The sequence below is a fragment of the Equus przewalskii genome, chromosome 6 (genome assembly GCF_037783145.1).
Source record: "Equus przewalskii isolate Varuska chromosome 6, EquPr2, whole genome shotgun sequence".
NCBI classification, from domain to species: Eukaryota; Metazoa; Chordata; class Mammalia; order Perissodactyla; family Equidae; genus Equus; species Equus przewalskii.
In genome coordinates, this window is record NC_091836.1 from 46,382,030 (window position 1) to 46,402,925 (window position 20,896).

Consider the following 20,896-nt stretch of genomic DNA (forward strand, 5'->3'; position numbering starts at 1 on the left):
GGGAGTCCTGGCCCCCGCCGCTAGGAACGGAAGTGCGAGGGCTGCGGGTGTTACTCTAAAAGCCACCCTCCGGCTCCACGCCGGAAGTTGCCCTCTCGCAACGGAAGAGGCGCGACCTCGGACTCGCTATGTCCACGAACAGTATGTCGGACCCACGGAGACCGAACAAAGTGCTGAGGTGAGGACCTCGGCGTCATGGGAACGGGCCTCGGGTTGTGGGTCGGGGCCCAGGGACGCGCCTGTCAACCCCAGGGGCGGGACTTGCACCCCTTGACCCTTGCGCTCGCTGCAGGTACAAGCCGCCGCCGAGCGAGTGTAACCCGGCCTTGGACGACCCGACGCCCGACTACATGAACCTGCTGGGCATGATCTTCAGCATGTGCGGCCTCATGCTCAAGGTGGGCGGGCTTGAGTGTCCCCCGGCGTAGCGCGGTCTGACCGCCGGGCCGAGGGACGGGCTCGGAAGGGGGCGGGGCCGGCGCCGAGGGGGCGGGGCCGAGTGATGCGGGATGGAGAAGGACCGAGCCTGGGGGCAGCCAGGGGTCCGGGTCAGGGTGGGTACGAGGGAGGTCGGCCTAAGGGTGGGGCCAGGCTTTAAAGCTGCTTGGAAGGGACTTGTGGAGAAAGGGTGGGGACCTTAGCATGTTGGGGTATGTAAGAGGCCACTCGTCTTAGACGAGGGGACGTGGGGTAGTCAGAGACACAGGCCGGGGAGTAGATCCAGAAACTGGGTACCTGGAGTAAGCTCTGGGGGGATGGGATTGAGAGCCTCCGGGGAGGGGGGGCCGGGTCCGAGCTGCACCCGGTGGAATCAGTGGAATGCCGCCTGGGGAGGCTCATTGGCCTGCCCTCACTGAGCTAACTCACCCATCCGCCTGCCTTTCCCCAGCTGAAGTGGTGCGCTTGGGTCGCCGTCTACTGCTCCTTCATCAGCTTTGCCAACTCGCGGAGCTCTGAGGACACTAAGCAGATGATGAGTAGCTTCATGTGAGGCTGGGCCTAGAGGAGGAGGGGCTCCTGAGTGAGGGGAGGGGGACCCAAGCCTGCCCATCCTGGACTGACACCTCTCTCTCGTCTCAGGCTGTCCATCTCTGCCGTGGTGATGTCGTATCTGCAGAACCCTCAGCCCATGACGCCCCCCTGGTGATGTCAGCCTTGAGGGGTTACATCCTGGACCCCTCCATCCAACTTCCCCCAGGCCTGGCCCTTGGCTGCTCAGCCTCCTGCCCTCGGCTGCTGTCCTGGGCTTCCCTGGGGAAGGCAGCCTCAGGCCCGCAGCTGGCTGGAGGGAGCCTGGCCCTTTCCCTGGGACCCCACTTCCACTGGGGCAGAGAGGGGATACCCTAGGCCCACCCCTCCTGCCTTCCTCTCCCACCCTGCCTGCTGCTGGAGGCGATGCTGTCCATGTTTCTAGACGTATCCACTCATTTTCTTGTTGAAACCAGTTAATAATAAAGTTTTGCATTTTGGCTGTTCTCTGTGACCTCTTTCCTTCTGTGTGTTGCGGGTGGTCCTCCTAGGGGGGCAGGGCTCCAGTTCCTCCACTCGGTCAGGCCTGGGGTGGGGCCCCAGGCTGGAGCTTTCTCGTGGTTAACTTGCTTATTTCACAAGCCTCGTGCTTAAGTCAGCTGCCAGGTACAGGACAGTGACCCCCGCCCTCTGGCAACTCAGCGCGTGGCCCTGCTGACCTGAGGAATCTGGGCTTTGGTTTTCTTTTCAGAGAAATGGGGTCATGTTAGCGAACTGGATGGACTGGTAGAGACTGGGAAAGGCACGAAAGATGGAATCTTCCCCCACCTGTCAGGCTCCCTCCTCCCCGAAGGACCCTGGTGTCTCCTCCAGGTGTCTCCTCCAGCCGGGCTGGGTGCCTGCCATCCCCAGCACTCCAAGGGCAGTTCCTTTACCCAACGTCTCAATCTGCACAGGACAGAACAGGCTTGCCATCGAGCCCCGCTCCTAGCCACGCTAGGTCCCTCCGGGCCCCCAGCCCTGCGGGTCAACGGGATACCCTAGGACACACTCCACCTCCTAGGCAAACTGAGTACCCGCAGGGAAGTTTGAGATCTCTTCGCCCACGGGGACCAAAGGTCACTCCGAGGCCACACGAAGGCGGCAAGACGCTAAAGACTCGTCCGGCCAAACCAGCCCCCCGAGGGTGGGACGCGCCCGGCAGCTCCCCGCGCTCCCAGCGCCGGGGGGCAGCCGGAGCTGCGGCCTGGGTCGCGTGACGCGCCGGGCCCCGCCCAGGCCCCGCCCCCGCCGGCGCCCATTGGCCAGGCCGGGTTCTGGGGGCGGGGCGCTGGCCCACCCTAGCGGAGCCGGGAGCCCGCCCGAGGCGGCGGAGGCGGCGGCGGCGGCGGAGCCATGGGCGCTGGGGCGAGGCCTTCGGGGGTCCGCGCCGGCGGCGGGCGGGGCGCGGCGGGGCCCTGGATGAGCTCCCGCGCGCTGCGGCCACCGCTCCTGCCTCTCTCCCTCCTTGTTCTGTCGTTGCAGGCGGCTCCCGGCGCTCGGGCCGCGGGATACGAGGTGAGCGGGGCCCGCGAGCGGAAATGTCCACGAGCCGGCGCGCAGCCCCCGGGGGGTCCCGCGGTGCGGGTGGGCCTGTTCCCTGGGCGCCTGGTGAATGGTGGCTGCCGTGACTGAGCGGTCTGAGCGCGCGCAGGTCTGCTTGCGCGCGTCGGAGAATGGGGCTGTCTCTACCCGCCTCCCTGTGGGTCGCCGTGCCTGGACTCCATGCACTTAACCGTGTGATTGGGCGCCCGGATTTGTGTGTGAGCAGCTGTGTGTGTGTGTGTCGGGGTCGGGGGGACACTGGTTGAGAGCTGGGACCCTGGAGTCAGCCTGCCTGGAGTTCCAGCCTGGCTGCTCCACTTCCTGGCTGTGCGACCGTGGGCAAGTCACTTCACCTCTCTGATCCTCAGTGCTCTCATCTGAAAACTGGACATAATACTGCTCCCACCCCAGGGTGGCTGCTTGTGTCTGCAGATGCTTAATAAATATTAGCTACTACTATTATTATTTCCCCGGGGGAGTGAATGAGAGCTGTTCTGAGGGGTTGTGCCAAGTGGCAGTTGTATCTGTGAGCACAACTATGTGTCTCCTCCCTGGGAGGGCCTGGTCCCACCTCTCTGAGTCACTTCCCTCTAGATGAAGACTTATCTTGTGCCCCCTCACCTCCCACCCCAGCCTGCCTCTTATCCTAGGGGTTACTGACAGGGTGGGTGAGTGTGTGTTTGGGGTCTCTGTACAGACATGCCCCAAGGTGCAGCCGGATATGCTCAACGTGCACCTTCTGGCCCACACACATGATGACGTGGGCTGGCTCAAGACGGTGGACCAGTACTTCTACGGCAGTGAGTAGAGGGTGGGGACTGACCCCTGGGACTCCCAGGGCCCGTCTGAGCCCTTCAGATCCTTCCTGGGCCCTGGACATCAGGGTGGGGGCAATGCCAAGCTTGGGCTCGTGTGTCTGGGAGTGTCCCCCTTGGCTCGCTGGTCCCAGACTGCCTGACCCCTGTGCCCACAGTCCAGAATGACATCCAGCACGCAGGCGTGCAGTACATCCTAGACTCGGTCATCTCTTCCCTGCTGGAGGAGCCCATCCGCCGCTTCATCTACGTGGAGATCGCCTTCTTCTCCCGCTGGTGGCATCAGCAGACAAACAGAACCCAGGAAATAGTGCGCGACTTGGTGCGCCAGGGTGAGCCTAACCCCGAGGAAGTGAAAACAGGAAGCCCAGCCCAACTTCTGTTTCTGCCACTCTCCCCTCTTAGATGTTATCATGCCATGTGCAGCCTGTTACGTGTCCGTGGCTCCGCCTGCCTGGAATTTCCTTTTATTTGGAGAACTCTTATGCATCCTGCAAGGCCTCCATTTCCAGTGGCTCCTCTGGGAAGCCTGCCGTTCAGGGAGCCCTCTGTCCCATGTCTGGCTGCAGGTCTTCTCATCCCCTGCATCACCAACCCAGACCCCATTCCTGGCCTTGACAACTCACCCAGCCTTTGCCCCTCCCCACGCAGGGCGTCTGGAGTTTGCCAACGGTGGCTGGGTGATGAACGATGAGGCAGCCACCCACTACGGAGCCATCATAGACCAGATGACCCTTGGGCTGCGCTTCCTGGAGGACACGTTTGGCAGCGACGGGCGCCCCCGTGTCGCCTGGCACATTGACCCCTTTGGGCATTCCCGGGAGCAGGCCTCGCTGTTCGCTCAGGTGCTCTCCTGACCCTCTTGGACCCGCCCCTTTACCCGCTCTGACTCCTCCCTGGGCCACTCAAGCCCCGCCCCATGCAAGCTCCCGGGGACGAGGCCCTGTCCCCTCTGGGGAGCTGCGGATCCCATTCCTCTTCCGCTCTGGCCTTGGCCCCCCCCTGCCTCTGCCCCGGCTGGTGCGCTCCGGCTGGCTCCGCCCCCTCCCCTGGCCCCGCCCCTTTCGCTAGGGTTCGGGCTGCTCCCGAGGCGGGGGGGGGGGGGGGGGGGGGGGGCAGGGGGCCTGCCCTGCTTTTCACCCGGCTTCCCGGCCTGCGCCGTGACCGCGCCCCCTTTCCACGCTCCGACCCCTTCTACCTGCGGGCTGCGGAAGGGGGAAGCTCTCCTTGAGACGGGCCCCTGTCCGAGCTGGGGGAGGTGGAGGGGAGGCCTTGCGTGGGACCCTCCCCTGCCGGCTCTCCGAGGGGGCCATCTGACCCTTCCCCAAGCTCCGCAATGAGCTGGAGGCCCCCTGGTTTGAGACCTGCTTTCCCCCCGTGCTCTGAGGGGCTCCCCTTGGTGTTGAGAGCCGGGCACTGATTTGTCCTGTCCTCCGACCCCTCCTCATCCTGGTCCCCAGATGGGTTTCGACGGCTTCTTCTTCGGGCGCCTGGATTATCAAGACAAGAAGGTGCGGATGGAGAAGCTGGAGATGGAGCAGGTGTGGCGGGCCAGCGCCAGCCTGAAGCCCCCCGCCGCCGACCTCTTCACCAGTAAGGGGATGGAGTGGGGGCAGGGCTGGCCCGAAGGGGCATGTGACTTGCGCAGTGACATGTGCAGTCACACGGGGCCCCATGCTCAGAAGCGTCCTGGGCTTGGTTTCATACTCTGCTGTCATCGCCTTGAAACTCAATAACTTAGGAACAAGTGCCCAGCATTTGCACTTTGCAAGGGGCCCCCCCAAATTCTGAAGTCCCTCTGGGGTGGGGCCTGGCAGGTTTTGACCCCAGGGCGGGCCTGGGGCGCCGGGCCGCCCCCTGAGCCTGGTACGGCCCGCAGGCGTCCTCCCTAACATGTACAACCCGCCGGAGTATCTGTGCTGGGACACGCTGTGCGCCGACAAGCCAGTCGTGGACGACCCGCGCAGCCCCGAGTACAACGCTCAGAAGCTGGTTGATTACTTCCTGCAGGTGGCCACTGCCCAGGTAACCCCGGGGTCCGGAACGTGCCCTTCCTATGGCCAGCATTCCCTGTCACCACCTCATAACCCTGGGGCAGGGTAATACTCCATTCCCCATCACCTGCCCTCCTCCTGGATTCGTGTGCATTCCTGACTGGGAGCACGCGCGGCCCAGGAGAATTACTCAACAACTTGCGGCTATTTTTATGTGTGTCCTTATGCTCCCACGGGACACACTTCCGCCCCCCCACCTCTGTGTGCACACTCTTCACCACATATTTACCAAGACTCAGCCGTACACGGGGGTGGCCCAGGACACCCTGGCCTGAAGACCCGACTCCTGCTTGCAGGGCGGGCACTACCGCGCCAACCACACCGTGATGACCATGGGCTCGGACTTCCAGTACGAGAATGCAAACATGTGGTTCAAGAACCTTGACAAGCTCATCAAGCTAGTCAACGCCCAGGTGAGCATGCCCGCCCCGGGTGCACGTGTGTGGTTGGATGGCTGGGCCTGGGTCACGGGCATAGCTGTGGGTGCTGGCTTAGTTTTCTCTGGCTACTGTAACAAATTACCACAAACTTAGTGGCTTAAAACAACAGAAATATATTGTCTGACAGTTCTGGAGGTGAGAAGTCCGACACGGGTCTCATGGCTAAAATCAGGATGTTGGCAGGGCTGTGTTCCTTCTGGAAGCTCCAGGGGAAAGTTGCCTTGCCTTGTCAGCTTCTAGAGGCCGCCCGCATTCCATGGCTCCTGGCCCCCTTCCTCCATCTTCAAAGCCAGCAACATAGCAGCTCTCTGACCCTGCTTCCATGGCCTGATGAGCGGTGCTAGGTCTGCGCCCAGGATCCGAACCGGTGAAACCCTGGGCCACCAAAGTGGAGTGCGCAAACCACTCGGCCACAGGGCCGGCCCCTTGAGAAATGTTCTTAAGCACTCAATGCTTTAGTTTTTTTATCTAGAAAATGGGCACAAAGGTGGTTCTCACCCGATAGGGCTGTTAATGAGTTTAACGAGTTTCTCTGCATAGACCCAGTAGGACGGTGCCAGGCAAATAATAAGTATTATGGTATCTGGGGCTGCAAACCTGCTGCTTCTCCTTTAAGGCACCAGCTGCAACACCTCCTCTTCCAGGAAGCCTTCAGCAAACCCCAGGCAGAGTGCTTGTTCTGTCCTCTGTGCTCACACCTGTCCCCACAAATACCTGGGATGCCACATCCAGGCTGACTGTGACCAGCTGACCAGCCGACCCTCTGTTCAGAATCTCTCCTCCGCTGGGCTGTGAATTCTGTGAGGGCAGGGCTGGCTTCTGCTTCTAGACTGTGTCTGCAATCCCGAGCTTTTTACACTGAGCGATCTTTTGGCTGAGTGAACACCGTGTGTGTGTCTGCAACTGTCTGTGTGACTGTGTGTGCAGGGCTGCAGACGTGTGCATGCACATAAAGGCATACAGTCCCACACGCTTCCACTCATTTGCTCAAGTGTTTATTGAGCATTGACTGCATTGGGCACTGGGGACACAACATGAGCAGAGAAGACACCCTTTTCCTCACAGAGGAGGTCACCTTCTTGTTCCTCCACCTTCGGCAGGTGAAAATGAGCCTCCACTCCTTAAAACAATTGTGTCATTTGGCAATAACCTGACAGTGCTGAGAAATGATTATTCCTGCCTTATAATGTCACACAGATTTTCCACGAAAGTTTTTAATAATAAAATTGAGGGCTGGCCCCGTGGCCGAGTGGTTGGGTTTGCACGCTCCGCTTTGGTGGCCCAGGGTTTCGCTGGTTCCCATCCTGGGCACAGACACGCATTTTGGAACGACGGGTAGCAGACAGTGTTCCTCCTTGATTTGAGAAAAGTCTCTATCTCTCTATTTTCTTTTTAATTGCAAAATGTTCAAAGCACTCATCAGGCCACGTTGAGGCAGCATCCCACATGCCACAATTGGAAGGACCCACAACAAAAAATATACAACTATGTATCCGGGGGGCTTTGGGGAGAAAAAGGAAAATAAAATCTTTAAAAATAAAATTGAAATTATTTAAAAAGTTTAGTAAAATTTCAGGTTTATTTTTGCATCCCTGAAATTCTTTCCAGGATGGTAATATTAAGCTTTGGCCAAAATTCCCTTTCACACTTGGCCATTGGTTTGTGTTCAAACTGCGTATTCAGAGAATCTGAACCTGCCAGATGCATGAACGTGTGCACGCGTGTGAGTGTGCTGCACAGCTGTGGGCCCCCGGGAAGGCGCGGACTCCCAAGGGCTCACATGCACATCTCCCCGCAGCAGCAGGCCAACGGCAGCCGCGTCAATGTTCTCTACTCCACTCCCGCCTGTTACCTCTGGGAGCTGAACAAGGCCAACCTCAGCTGGTATTTGGGGGGACTGGGGAGCCTGGGGGGGTGGGCGTGCCCTGTGGGTGCTGACCCTGCCCTCGATGGCTCTGCCCCTGCAGGTCAGTGAAGCAGGATGACTTCTTTCCCTACGCCGACGGCCCCCACATGTTCTGGACCGGCTACTTTTCCAGCCGGCCAGCCCTCAAACGCTACGAGCGCCTCAGCTACAACTTCCTGCAGGTGAGTGGGCGCCGGGATTGAGGGGGCGGCCCGGGGTCCCGACAGGCCCCGTCCCCAACATACCCCCCGCCCCCAGGTGTGCAACCAGCTGGAGGCGCTGGCGGGTCCAGCGGCCAACGTGGGACCCTATGGCTCCGGAGACAGTGCACCCCTCAGTAGGTGTCCGGAGAGGGGATGGGGGCGGGGCTGAAGCTGGACACTAGCCCTCGACCGCCCCTCCAGTCCTTTCTTAAAAAACCCTGCCCGCCCGCTCGATGTGACCTTTCGCATCTCCTCGGGGTTGGGACGAGAGTCCTGCGGGGACCCCACAGGGCTCACTGTCTGCTGGCAGATGAGGCGATGGCAGTGCTCCAGCACCACGACGCCGTCAGCGGCACCTCCCGGCAGCACGTGGCCGACGACTACGCACGCCAGCTCGCCGCCGGCTGGGGGCCCTGCGAGGTGCGCGGGGCGGGGCCGGAGGGGCGGGGCCTGGGCGAAGGGGCGGGGCCTGGAGGGAGGGGAGGGGCCTGGAGAGAAGGGGCGGGGACCGTAAGGGAGGGGCGGGGCCTGGGAAAGGGGCGGAGACAGGAATGAGGCGGGGCCTAAAGGGGGCAAGGAGGCGACCTCAGGGTGCACGTCCTGAGCGAACCCATCCCTGCTCCTCCCCAGGTTCTCCTGAGCAATGCGTTGGCGCGGCTCAGCGGCTCCAAGGAGGACTTCGAGTTCTGCCGCGACCTCAACATCAGTGTTTGTCCACTCAGCCAGACGGCGGAGAGCGTGAGCTGGCCGGCCCGAGGGTGGGGGCCGGGAGGCAGGTCCCTTCAGTGGGACGAGAGCGGGCGGAACCCCGCCAACACAGGGGCAAAGAGGAGGCGGGCCGGGCAATGAGGTCCTTTTTTTTTTGAGGCAGATTAGCTCTGAGCTAACATCCGCTGCCAATCCTCTTCTTTTTGCTGAGGAAGATTGGCCCTGAGCTAACATCTGTGCCCATCTTCCTCTACTTGATATGGGGGACACCTGCCACAGCATGGCTTGATAAGCTGTACATAGATCTGCGCCCAGATCCAAACCGGCGAACCCAGGCTGCTGAAGCCGAGCAGGCGAACTTAACCTCTGCGCCACCAGATGGGCCTGATGGGCTCTTGAAGGGCAGTTGCTGACTTCCTTTGGAGGATGGCGCTGGGGCGAGATCACTTGGGGCGCAGTGAAGCTGGGGCAAGACGGAGACCAATGCACCACCTGGGGGCTCAGATCACCTAGGGACGTTGCTGCACACGGTGGGTGGGTTCGCAGAAGGCCTGCTGTGATCCGTGCCCACTCAGACCCTCCCACCCCAGTTCCAGGTGACCATTTATAACCCCCTGGGGCGGAAAGTGGATTGGATGGTGCGGCTGCCGGTCAGCAAACACGTTTTCCTCGTGAGGGACCCCAGTGGCACCGTTGTGCCCAGCAATGTGAGCCCACTCGACGAATATTCCCCCATGAATACGACCCGTTATGATCACCTCTCCCCTTGGACACTTTCCCCTGTGGGCATTTCTCCCTTCCCCGCGTGGACGCCTCCCCCATTATTACCTCCTCCATGGCCCCCTCTCCCTCTATGAATGCCTCCTGTCCATCACTCTTCCTCCTCTGAATACCTCCCCCTCCGCCCCTTAACATCGCACCCCCTTGGGAATAGCCCGTCCAGTGAGTATCTCCCCTTTTTTGATCTCTCTCTGTGAAATTTGTCCTGTGTGTGAATAGTCTCCTCATCCTAGAAGGCCTGTTCCCACGAACTTCTTCCTCCCCCCAAAATCTGTCTTTCCCTCACTCCCCTGCCTCAAGAATCTCCCCACTTACTCCCTCGCTCCTCCCCTCCCAGTAGGTTGGCTTCTGCCTCATGAGTCTTCTCTGCCATCTTTAATTCATTTGGCACTCCTGACACCCGCCCCCCCCCCCCGCCTCCTTCCCCTCCCGGAGTTTGACCCTCCCTGTATGTTCGGCTCTGTATGTGTTCTCACAGCCCCTTGACTCGGTTTCCTTCCTTCCTTCCCCGAGGTGGTGACACTTCCCGACTCAGACAGCCAGGAGCTGCTTTTCTCAGCCTCAGTGCCTGCCCTGGGCTTCAGCATCTACTCAGTGAGCGGGCAGAGTGTCCGGAGGCCGCAGGCCCACACCCTCCGGGTCAGAATCCAGAAGCCCGCGTCCCGTGTCTTGGCCATCCAAAATGAGGTGAGACCCCATTCAGACGCCCTTCCCTGCCCCGGTGACAAGTTTGAGGCGTCACGGTGAGCTGCATGGACTCTGGGTCAGCGGGTCTTGGGTTCCTGCTCTAGCATCACCAGTCCCCCTTGTGTGTCCTCGAGTGAGTGACTGCCTCCCTTTGAGTCTCAGTGTCCTCTCGGGGCTGTTGGGAGGACCCACTGTGATCATGGGTGACACTCGGCAGCTATGTCAGAGCTGATGGTGTTGGCGTTTGCAAATTAAATGAGGCGTGTCAGAGGCTTGGGGGAGGGGGCCGTGCTGCCGTTTGGGGAAGAGGGATCCAAGCAGGCAGGGAGCAGCAGGCGACACAGAAGCCCTCAGGCAGGAGGGTGTTGGGTGTTCAGGGAACTCTGTGTGTCTGAAGTCGGGTGTGATGGGGAGGGGACAGGTCAGGCCATGCCGCCTTGAGGCCCCAGGGGAGGACTGGGAGCCGCAGGGCTGCATTAAGACTGTCGTGGGGCTTAGCACTTTTGCCTTTGGGGGTCCCTTCTCCCATAAAAAAATGTTAAAAAATAAATTTTATGATGGCGTGGGTGTAAAGATGAATATCAACCAGGCAGTCCTCATCATAATATATTCATTATTATTACCTTCGAGTTTTCTTCTGATTCTAAAAGAAATGTAGGTTTATACATTTCTGTGGGCCCCTAAACATCTCCTGGCTGATGGCACTGTGGTTCCCGTGTCAAATGCACGAGCCAGCCCTGGGCCTAGTGGGCGGACTAGGATGGGACTTAGGGTGTCACCGCCGCCCTGTGGCGACTGCGGGAGGAACAGGCCCGGGGGTGCGGAACAGGAGCCCAGGAAGGGGTGGGCTGCCCCAGGTCGGGGAGGCGGTGGAGGTGGGGACAAGTGCTCAGATGGAGGATAAGGTAGAAGGTGGAGCTGTGAGGATTTGCTGATAGCGTCAGGTGTGAGGAGGGACAGAGAGGGAGAAGAGGGAAGGGTGACTCCAGGGTTTTCGCCTGAGCCCCAGGAAGGCTGAAGGGATGGCCATTAATGTTTGCCCCCTTTTCTGCCCAGTACCTCCGGGCTAGGTTTGACCCTTACACGGGGCTCCTGGTGGAGCTGGAGAACCTGGACGAGAAGCTCCTGCTGCCTGTCCGCCAAGGCTTCTACTGGTGAGAGAGGACCATGGGCGGGGAGTGGGGAGTGGGGGGAGGTGGGAGGGGGAGGGGACCGAGGGAGCTGGGTGCCTTACCTGACTCTCACCTGCCCTGGCCCAGGTACAATGCGAGCGAGGGCGACAACCTGAGCACTCAGGTCTCAGGCGCCTACATCTTCAGACCCAGCCGACAGGAGCCGCTGCCCGTGGGACGCTGGGCTCAGACCCACCTGGTGAAGGTCCGGCCGGGAATCAGGAGTGGGTGTGTTGGGGGGGATGTGGGGGCCGGGAGGGTGGGGCGCCCCATTCGGGGTGGGGGTCAGGGAAGGACTTAGGTCTCCCTCAGATGAGAGGGCTAGGGCCTGAGGGGACCACTTGAAGATGCGCCCACAGGGCTGACCCTCACGGCTGGCTGTGCAGCAGTCACGCCCAGGAAGCGCAGACAAAGGCATTCATGTCTGCTGCGTGTGTCAGGGTTACACTCAGCTTTTGAAATTGGGGGTGGGTGTTCCCACTTGGCCCATGATAGGGAAGGCCAGGCGTCGCTGCTTGAAGAGTTCTCTCAGGACCTGTGGTAGGAGGGTGGGCAGGTGAGAGTTCATGCTTGGATGGGGCTTGCGTGAATCTCACTGGCGGTGGATATCTGAGGACCTGCGGGTGCATCTGGCTGGGAACAGGGGCTCATGCTTGTGGGGTTTCCCAGGGCCTCTCAGTGACGTTCCTCTTAGGGTGGGAATGGGGCAGGTAATGGCAAGATTCACATTTGACAATGATTCGTTTGACGGGAACTTCTGCACAGCTGGGTCACTGTATCAGAATTTAGTTTTGTCTGTAGTAATAGTTACCAAAATTAACTGTGCCTGAAACAAGAAAGAAGCTTCTTTCCATCTAGCAGAAAGTCTGGCTGGGCCATTCAGGGCAGGTGGAGTTGTTCCACATTCATCCAGGCCCCTTCTATCTCATTGCTCTGCCTTCCTCAACATTCACTTTCTACCTCATGGGCCAAAATGGCTGCTGACGCTCCAGCCATCATATTTGCTTTTGAGCCAGTGGGAGAGAGAAAGGGGCAAGGAACGTTGTTCACACCCCTTTGACCACTTTCCATTGGGCAGACCATAGTCACACAGCTACTCATAGCCTCAGGGAACACTGGACCCTATAGTCTTTATTCCAGGTAGCCACGTGCCGAACTGGAATCCAATTCTAAGGAGGGGAGATGGGGTAGTGGTGGGGAGCAAGCCTGTATGCCACACTCAAGAAGTGTGGCAATGACCAAGGTGGGAGTGTAGGCTTCCCCCAGGCAGGTGGGGAGGTGGGTTCCCACACTGTCTATCCGCGGGGCTGACCCTGCTGTCAGCCTTTGCACGGTTCACAGCAGGGGTGGGTGTTTCCAGGCTCACCTCTGCTCAGGTGTGGGCTCACACCTGCCTCCACTCCTGTGTGCCCACAGACGGCCTTGGTGCAGGAGGTGCACCAGAACTTCTCAGCCTGGTGTTCCCAGGTGGTGCGCCTGTACCCGGGACGGCGGCACCTGGAGCTGGAGTGGACAGTGGGCCCCATACCTGTGGGGTGAGTGGCACAGGCTGGGCCTGGGTGGTGAGGGTGGGGCAGAGCGGAGGCAGGCGAGGCTCACAGCCTGCTGTCCCATTGGGTGTAGTGATGACTGGGGGAAGGAGATCATCAGTCGCTTTGACACTGCGCTGAAGACAAACGGACTCTTCTATACAGACAGCAATGGCCGGGAGATCCTGGAGAGGAGGTGGGGTGATGGGCCCCAGGGCTGGTCCGTGGTGTGTTGGGGCCCAGGGGTGGGGGGGGGGCATCTGCTGACCATATGAGTGTGGGAGGGAGAGGATGGAGGGGGAGTGAGGAGTGGGGGAGCCAGGGAAAGGGGGCCTGAACAACCCCCCCCTCCCCAGGCGGGATTATCGACCCACCTGGAAGCTGAACCAGACCGAGCCAGTGGCCGGAAACTACTATCCAGTCAACAGCCGCATCTACATCACGGTACCCCTCCCCCATCCTGCTCCCCACCTCTTCCCTCCACAGCATGGGGGTCACCTTTCCTTCCTAGCCTCTCCCGCTGTCCTCGCCACCATCCCTTGTGGGGCATGCCTGGGGCCGGGGCTGGCCGGCACTGCGGCCCCTCACTCTCACCCCGGCCCCCCAGGATGGGAACGTGCAGCTGACCGTGCTCACTGACCGCTCCCAGGGCGGCAGCAGCCTGAGCGATGGCTCCCTGGAGCTCATGGTGAGTGGCCCCAGCCCCATCTAAGCCAGGGGCCTCCTGCTGAGTCCTGACCTGGCCCTGCTGGACCCTGAAACCGGTTTCTGGCCCCCTTCTCTCGAGGTGCACCCCTCCTTTGTGGTCCCCACTAAGCTGAGACCTCCATTCCTATGTGAGACTTTTACTCCACGCTCTTACCCAGTCACTACCCAGTCCCCACTCCAGGCCCTGGCTTGCCCCATTCGCGCCCTGCTTAGATCCTTACCTCCCTCTGTCCTAGTCCCTTGCTACGTCGGATCCCCCTTTCTATTGGGGTCCCCCCCCTTACCAGACATTCCTCCTCATCCATTCCCCCCACTCTTCGATAACTCTTGAAATTCCCGCAAGCGCTTATCCAGTTCTGCCACAGAAATTGGCCAGAGGGACCCTCATGCTGTCCTGGCCACACCCCGCAGGTGCACCGACGGCTGCTAAAGGATGATGCGCGCGGAGTAGGGGAGCCGCTGCTGGAGAACGGCTTGGGGGTGTGGGTGCGAGGGCGCCACCTCGTGCTGCTGGACAAGGCCCGCACCGCGGCCGCCGGGCACCGGTTGCAGGCAGAGAAAGAGCTCCTGGCCCCGCAGGTGGTGCTGGCGCGGGGTGGCGGCGCCCCCTACCACCTCGGGGTGGCCCCGCGCACGCAGGTGAGGGGCGGCGGGCCGGCAGAAAGAGAGGACTTGGATGAAGCCTGCGGGGGCAGGGTTGGCGGCGGATTTTCCCAGGAATAGCCAGGACCCAACTCACCCGCCCCAACTTGTGCCGGGGAGGCCACGAACTAGGCCCGCGCCCTCAGCTCGGCTGAATCACCTGGGCAGGCCTGGCCCAGCCCCATCCCGCCTGGACTTGGTCCCACGCGGACTCCGCTCTGCCCCGCCCCTCCCCAGGCTCGGCCCGCCCCTCCCCGCCTCGGCCCCGCCCCTCGGCGCTACAGCACCCCCCCAACTGGCACCGCCCCTTCTCTGGGTCCGCCCCATCCCCTCATTGGCTCGGCTCTCCCCTTCCTGGCTGAGTCCCTCCCTAAACCCCGCCCCCTGCGCCAGAGCCCCGCCCCTCTGCTCAGCCCCACCCCGTCCCCGTCCTGCAGTTCTCAGGGCTGCGCAGGGAGCTGCCGCCCGTCGTGCACCTGCTCACGCTGGCCCGCTGGGGCCCGACAACGCTGCTGCTGCGCTTCGAGCACCAGTTCGCCGTAGGGGAGGACCCGGGCGGCAACCTGAGCTCCCCAGTGACCTTGGACTTGAGGGTGAGGAGGGCAGAGCGGGGAAGCAGACAGGAGAGGCAAGAGGGGAGGGGGAAAACCCCGCTTTGTCCCCACTCAGCCTGGCCCATCCACTGCCCGCAGGACCTGTTCTCCGCCTTCACCATCACCCACCTGCAGGAGACCACGCTGGCGGCCAACCAGCTCTCGGCCCGCGCCTCCAGGCTCCAGTGGACACCGAACACGGGTGGGGGCCTGCCCGGGAGCTGGGGAGGGTGTGGGAGGCGTGGGAACGGGACCCAGGTATAGCTTGAGGCTCTGGAATGGTGTTCAGATCCAGGTTAGGGGGTTAGGGGTTTAAGGGTCTGAAGTGAGTCCAGCAAACTAGCGGTGGGTCTTGACGGTTTGAGGATGGAGTTCAGGGCCGGGAACACGATTTGAGAATTCCGTCAGTGCCTAGTTCTGGGGGGGGTGTCCATTACCCCTGGGGTTGGCTTGACGGTCCTTGCGGTGGGGCTGGAGGGTGTGCGGGCAGTGGCCAGGCACTGGGGAGGGAATTCGGGGATCTAGGGGTGGTGTCCAGGCCCTGAGAAGCAGTTGAGGGGTCTAGGAGTGAGGCCCCGGGTTCAGACTTGAGGACAGATAGCCACGTCCAGGGCCAGGGGAGGGAGCACCAGGTGGGACGAGGCAGAGGAAGTCTGCGCCCCTCACTCCTCCTTCCCTGCACCTCCCCAGGCCCCCGCCCCGGCCCCACACCTCATCTCTCTCCCTCCCGGCTGGACTCTTCTACCATCGAGCTGCAGCCCATGGAAATCCGCACCTTCCTGGCCGAGGTCCAATGGGAAGAGGACAGCTAGACCAGACACCCTGGGGGCAGGGTGCCCCCTTCTGAGCCTGAGCCTCCGCCTCCTCTTGGTGCTGCTGCTGCCACCAAAAGCCATTAAAATGCCACTACCAAGACTTGGGTCAAGGTGTGACTGAGTGGGGTTTTCTTTGGAGGGTGATAGAACTTATGACCCAGAAAGGTCAGTAAACTCTAGCTGACCCTTGACCTGAGGCCTTGCAGGGAGGTGAACCCTCACACCAGACCCTAGATGGTTCACACCTCGCCTCACACCACACTCTGCCCTCCACTCCTGCTTCGCTCCTCCGTCCACTCAGGCCACGGCACAGCTGTCCTGAGCAGCCACTGAGGGCAGGCCTGCGCTGGAGCTGGGCCCAGAGAACCAGACTGTCGCCCCGGCCTCCCACACCCAGCCTTGGGACCCTGAGGGCAAGGAATCTGGGATGGCCTGGGGGACGAAGTGGATCCACAGGCAGGTTCCAGCACCAGGCCTTGGACAGGGGGGCTATAGCTGTGGGCCTCCCAGGAGCCAGGCGGACAGCCGGCACCCTCTGGTGCTGCTGTGCCCTGGGCTCTGTGATAGAGGAAGGAGACCTTGGGATGAGGTTAAAGTCAAGGAAGTGGCTTGCCTCCAGTCAGCAGAGCCCTGTGCAGGTCCCTTGAGGCCCATGGAGGCTGGGGAGGCCCAGGTGGAGACCAGTGTTCGGATGTGTGGACCCCTGACTGTCAATGAGCCTCTGGAAAATATTCCTAAGTCCCTCTTAGGGAAAGACAGACATGAGCCTGGGCTGGTGACGACCCCGGGGGAGGACACCCTGGCCCTGGATGAGGTCACAAATGGGGCTTAGGGCTGGATGAGCCCTTTTTTTTTTTTTTTTTCCTGTGGAAGATTTGCCCTATGCTAACATCTGTGGCCAATCTTCCTCCTTTTCTCCACCCCTCCACCCCCAAAGCCCCAGTACATAGTTCTAAGTTCTTTTAGTTCTTCGATGTGAGCCGCCACCACAGCGTGGCTACTGACAGATGAGAGGTGTGGTTCTGCACCAGGGAACTGAACCCAGGCCACCAAAGTGGAGTGCACCGAACTTTAACCACTAGGCCATCAGGGCAGGCGCTCCAGATGTGCCTCCTGAAAAGTCTTCTAAGTCTCTCCCTATAAAGAGATGGACCCGAGAGGCCCAAGGAGGGCCCCCCAATCTATCTGCCATCGCACATGGGCTCCGTTTGCTGGATGCCCCTCTTGAAAACTTTACAGTTTCCCTCCAGGAGGGGAAGTCAGGGGAGCCGGCCAGGGTGCTATGGGGCATGTGCCCCAGGGCCGTCTGTGTCCTGCATCGGCCCAGTCTTAGGAGGCGCCCACCACAATTGCATATAAGCCTTCTTCTGGGGCAGGGATGGGGCTGGGCCACGCAGTGCAGCCCAGGGATGGCATCTTGGGTCCAGTCATCCACGCGCCTCCTGAAAATGTATCCAAACCCAGGGCATTGTCCTGGGCTGTCCAAGGAGACCCATGGAGGTCACCCTGCATCCTCCCTCAGTCCCACATGGGGCCCAATCACTGGATGCATCCCCGCAAACCTAAGGTGTCCTTGGAAGTGGGGACAGCCACAGGCTAGCCAGAGACATGCAGGGTGGGCGCCAGGGCCTGGTATTAGCCCATGGCACCTGGTGGTGCCTCCTGAAAACACACCCACGTCCCCAACCGAAGGGGAGGCACTGCCCTGGGCTGGAAAAGTTGACCCGGTGCCATGGGCTCAGGTGCTGTCACCCTTGCGTCCCAGCAATTGGGAGGCCCAATGGCACCTCAGCCTGGCCACTGCCCAGCACAGGGCCTTGGGTAGGAATACCCACAGAGGGAGGGCCTGGGCCTGCCCACGGCCTGTGTGGGGCCAGGATTGAGGATGTGTGTGGGCGAACCGGGAAGGCCCAGTGAGGGTGCCCCAGGTCCGCCCAATGTCCACTTAAGGCCTGGTCACTGGAGGCTCTCCAACAACACATTTCTAGGTCCCCTTGAGAAGGCTGGATCAGTCTGGCCAGCTACGGAGGCCAAGGTGGGCAGCCAGAGGCGGGCTGTGGTCCTGTTTACGGCCTTGTTTTCCGAGGCGCCCCCTTTGTGGGTGGGAACCAGCCTGGGCCAGGGAGTCAGCCAAGGGCAGGCGTGTGGACATGGCCACAGTCCTGTGTTGGTGTTGTGACTCTCAAAAAGGTTTCCAAGTTGCCCCAGGGATGAGGGCCATCAGCCCGGCTTAGGGTGCCCCCCAGTCCTACCCACAGACCCACAGGGGGTCTAGTTGCTGGATGCCTCCCCCTTCCCATTTTTCTAAGTCTCCCTCTGGAGGAGGCTAACTGGCTCTAGCCATCCAGGGAGGCCCGGGGGGTGTTCTGGGCACAGCCATCGTCACCGTGGGGCCTATTCATCACATAGGCCTCTGGAAAAGGTTTGCAACCGCCCTTTTAGAGGAAGGCATCCGCCGGGTGGGCTAGGGACCACCTTGGAAGGTGTCCTGGGCCCAGCCGAAGTCCCTCCCGTGTGGGGCTGAGTCACCGGACAGGCTTCCCCAAAGTATTCTCAAATCCTCTTGCGGGAGGGACACTGAGCCAGGATGGCAGGGAGGCCCGGAGAGGGCGCCCACAGCGGGCCACAGTCCTGCGGGGGGCCCCGTCCTGGGGGCGCCCCCTGAAAAATGTCCAAGTCCCTCTCTTGAGGCTGAGGTCAGCCCCGGCCACCCAGGGAGTGCCGTGGACGGTGCCCCGGACCCCCCAGGCCACCCCCTGGCCGCTGCGGGCCCAGAAGCACGGTTAGAATGACACCCAGACAGGTGGCGCCGGGGTTGGGGGCGGCGGGGGGGGGGGGGGTGTCCAGGTCCGTGCGGGACGCGCAGGCTGTCGGCGCCACCTGGCGGCCGCTTTCGCATCGGCCCCGTAGCTCGGCTGCCGCGGGCGCGGGCTGGGGTCCGGACCCCGCGGGGCCCAGGGCCGAGTTCCAGGAGGCCCGTAGGGATGTCGTCGCGGCTGCGACCCACGCCGCCTCCGGGAGGGCTCCCTGAACTTGTCACTGCAGTCCAGGGGAGAGCGGCATCTGGACATTGCAGCGGCGGGCTGGCAGGCACACGGAGGTCCCCTCCGGCCGTCGCAGGTGGCCTTCACCCTCACATGGCATTCTCCTTGTGTGTATGTGTGTGTCCAAACGTCCCCTTTTCATAAGGACCCCAGTTATGATGCACGAGGACCGACCCCGATGACCTCATCTTAGCTAATTAGATCTGCAGTGACCCTATTTCCAAGTATCACATTCTGAGGTGCTGGGGGTAGGACTTCAAGATGCGAGTTTTGGGGGACACAGTTCAATCCATAACAGATCCCAAGCAGTGGAAGTACCCCTTAAAGCTTTCTTAGTCCCCTACGAGAAACTGGGCCTGGCGGGGGCCGGGGAGGCTGTGTGGAGCCCTCTGGCCACCCCATGTCTTGGGGATCCTGCTTTTAGGATGGGCCTTCCCCAAATGTTTTGAGTTCCCCTCTGAAGGGGAGGCCCATCCAGGCCATGCAAGAGGCCCAGGGAGGGCGTCTGAGCAGCAGACGCAGTACTGACTGGTGCTTGGTTGTAGAAAGCAGCCCCCCAAATATTTCTAACTCCCCCTTGGTGGTGTGGGGGTGCCCCCAACTACCAGGCCCTTCTTGCGGCCATGGCTGAGCTCACAGCACCCTCCCCCCAAAACTCCCTGGTTACCGGATATGCCTGCAGAGGATTTTCCTAAGTCTTCCTCCTGAGCAGGGGACTGGCTTGGTGGCTCCTACAAGAGACCCAACTGCTCCCCCCTGGCCAGCCTGGACTGGTCTCTCCCACAGGAGACAGTGGCTCTGCAGTGGTGTCCATCCTGGACCTCCCTGGCAGACCAGCAGGGTCTCTGCTACGGACTGAATATTTGTGTCCCCCAGATTCACATGTGATGTGAACCCTCATGTGAGTACCCCCAGTCCTTAAGTGATAGTATTTGGAGGCGGGGCCCTTGGGAGGTGATTCGGTGAGATGAAGGCCTGGGGTGCCACCCTCATGTTGGGACTAACACCCAGATGAGAAGGGGAAGAGACAAGAGAGCTCTCTCTCCAGGACTCCCTTGCTCCCTCCGCGCCTGCCATGCGAGGACTCTGAAAACAGGGCCGAACGCAAGCCAGGCAGAGAGCTCCCACCTGAACCCAACCATGTTGGCCCCCTGATCTCGGACTCCCAGCCACAACTATGAGGAAGGTGGTTTAAGCCAGCCAGGCTATGGTATTTTGTTATCAGTCTCTCTTTCATGAGCCCATGGCTCCACCAATGTCCATCTGGACCTCCACGGGTGGCCCAGCCTGAGGCCCCCTATGTGATCAGGGCCAGATAGGGTGTCTGCCCTGGATCTAGTTGGCCACCTGGGACTGGTGGCTCCTACATGAGACCTTGGTTTGGCCGCAGTGCCCGTATTCACCACCCTGGCTGGCCTGACCTGGTCCCTCCAAATATGGGAGCTCGGCTTGGCCAGGGTGTCTATCTTAGAACTCTGGGCTGGCCTGCCTTGGTTCTGTCTACATGAGACTGGTACTTGGCCTGGGGTACCTGTCTTGGACATTCGCAGCCAGCATGGCCTGGTGTCCTCTATATGAGAACATGACTTCACAATGGTGTCAGCCTTGGACCTCCTCAGATGGCCCAGAGTAGTCCTCCCCCTATGAGGCCATGGCCTGGCCTGCCTGGTCTTGTCCCTGCTACCTGGAGTTGTGGCGCCTGTACTGGCCCTCTGTAGCTGGCCTGGGCTGGTCCCTCCTACTTCAGACCACGGCCTATCCAGAGTATCCTGTCTGTCCAGAACCCTTCTGGCTGGTCATGTGTGATCACCCCTATATGAGACTTCGTTGTGTCCTAGATTGGCCTGGCCAACCCAGACTGGTCCCTACTACCTGAGACCACGATGGACCTCCCTGCCCAGCTGACCTGTTTTTTCCCCTCCACCACCCAAGTTTGACACTAACCACCAATTCTCTCTAATTCAGATACTACCTGGACTTAGCATCAGACCCCACAGGTTTGTGGGCTCAGCCCCACAAGCCTGCCCTCACTTCAGATGCTGGTCGCAAGTCTTAGGTTGCCACTGGTACTTCTGATTGACCGGCTATCAACGAGGGTTCCCATCACTCTCCTTCAGTGATATAGTTTCAATTGTCTATTTTCGCTTTTGCTGCCTGTGTTTTTGGTGTCATATCCAAGAAATCACTGCCAAGTCCAATGTTATGATTTCCCATGTTTTCTTCTGTTTCATATTTTAGCTCTTACAT

General features: G+C 60.8%; 2 protein-coding genes across 3 annotated transcripts; both read left to right on the forward strand.

Moving 5' to 3' along the window:
* The first annotated feature begins 39 nt into the window (after positions 1 to 39).
* Positions 40 to 1,476, forward strand: WDR83OS (WD repeat domain 83 opposite strand). The gene is made up of 4 exons (XM_008509697.2): positions 40 to 178; positions 293 to 398; positions 890 to 987; positions 1,081 to 1,476. The coding sequence occupies exons 1-4, from the start codon at positions 129 to 131 to the stop codon at positions 1,145 to 1,147; spliced, it is 321 nt and encodes a 106-aa protein (XP_008507919.1). The 5' UTR covers positions 40 to 128; the 3' UTR covers positions 1,148 to 1,476.
* An 846-nt stretch (positions 1,477 to 2,322) lies between these two features.
* MAN2B1 (mannosidase alpha class 2B member 1) lies at positions 2,323 to 15,705 on the forward strand. Of its 2 annotated transcripts, none has more exons than XM_070625353.1 (24): positions 2,323 to 2,526; positions 3,251 to 3,353; positions 3,527 to 3,700; positions 4,020 to 4,213; positions 4,829 to 4,961; positions 5,248 to 5,393; positions 5,719 to 5,835; positions 7,661 to 7,746; positions 7,830 to 7,950; positions 8,027 to 8,105; positions 8,282 to 8,391; positions 8,602 to 8,709; positions 9,270 to 9,386; positions 9,973 to 10,146; positions 11,203 to 11,300; positions 11,406 to 11,523; positions 12,735 to 12,853; positions 12,942 to 13,043; positions 13,204 to 13,291; positions 13,455 to 13,535; positions 13,967 to 14,194; positions 14,635 to 14,790; positions 14,890 to 14,992; positions 15,481 to 15,705. In XM_070625353.1, exons 1-24 carry the CDS (start codon positions 2,365 to 2,367, stop codon positions 15,600 to 15,602), a joined length of 3,039 nt encoding a protein of 1,012 aa, XP_070481454.1. In that variant the 5' UTR covers positions 2,323 to 2,364; the 3' UTR covers positions 15,603 to 15,705. The 2 variants fall into 2 exon arrangements, with proteins under 2 accessions (XP_070481454.1, XP_070481455.1); XM_070625354.1 differs by having other exon boundaries at positions 7,664 to 7,746.
* The last annotated feature ends 5,191 nt before the right edge of the window (positions 15,706 to 20,896 follow it).

Excerpts from the sequence above, each read along its gene's own strand:
- WDR83OS (XM_008509697.2), top strand. The coding sequence starts at position 129 with ATGTCCACGAACAGTATGTCGGACCCACGGAGACCGAACAAAGTGCTG. Across the intron at positions 399-889 it reads TGTGCGGCCTCATGCTCAAG|CTGAAGTGGTGCGCTTGGGT; the intron begins GTGGGCGGGCTT and ends GCCTTTCCCCAG. Across the intron at positions 988-1,080 it reads CAGATGATGAGTAGCTTCAT|GCTGTCCATCTCTGCCGTGG; the intron begins GTGAGGCTGGGC and ends CTCTCGTCTCAG.
- MAN2B1 (XM_070625353.1), top strand. The coding sequence starts at position 2,365 with ATGGGCGCTGGGGCGAGGCCTTCGGGGGTCCGCGCCGGCGGCGGGCGG. Across the intron at positions 8,392-8,601 it reads CCGGCTGGGGGCCCTGCGAG|GTTCTCCTGAGCAATGCGTT; the intron begins GTGCGCGGGGCG and ends GCTCCTCCCCAG. Across the intron at positions 8,710-9,269 it reads TCAGCCAGACGGCGGAGAGC|TTCCAGGTGACCATTTATAA; the intron begins GTGAGCTGGCCG and ends CTCCCACCCCAG.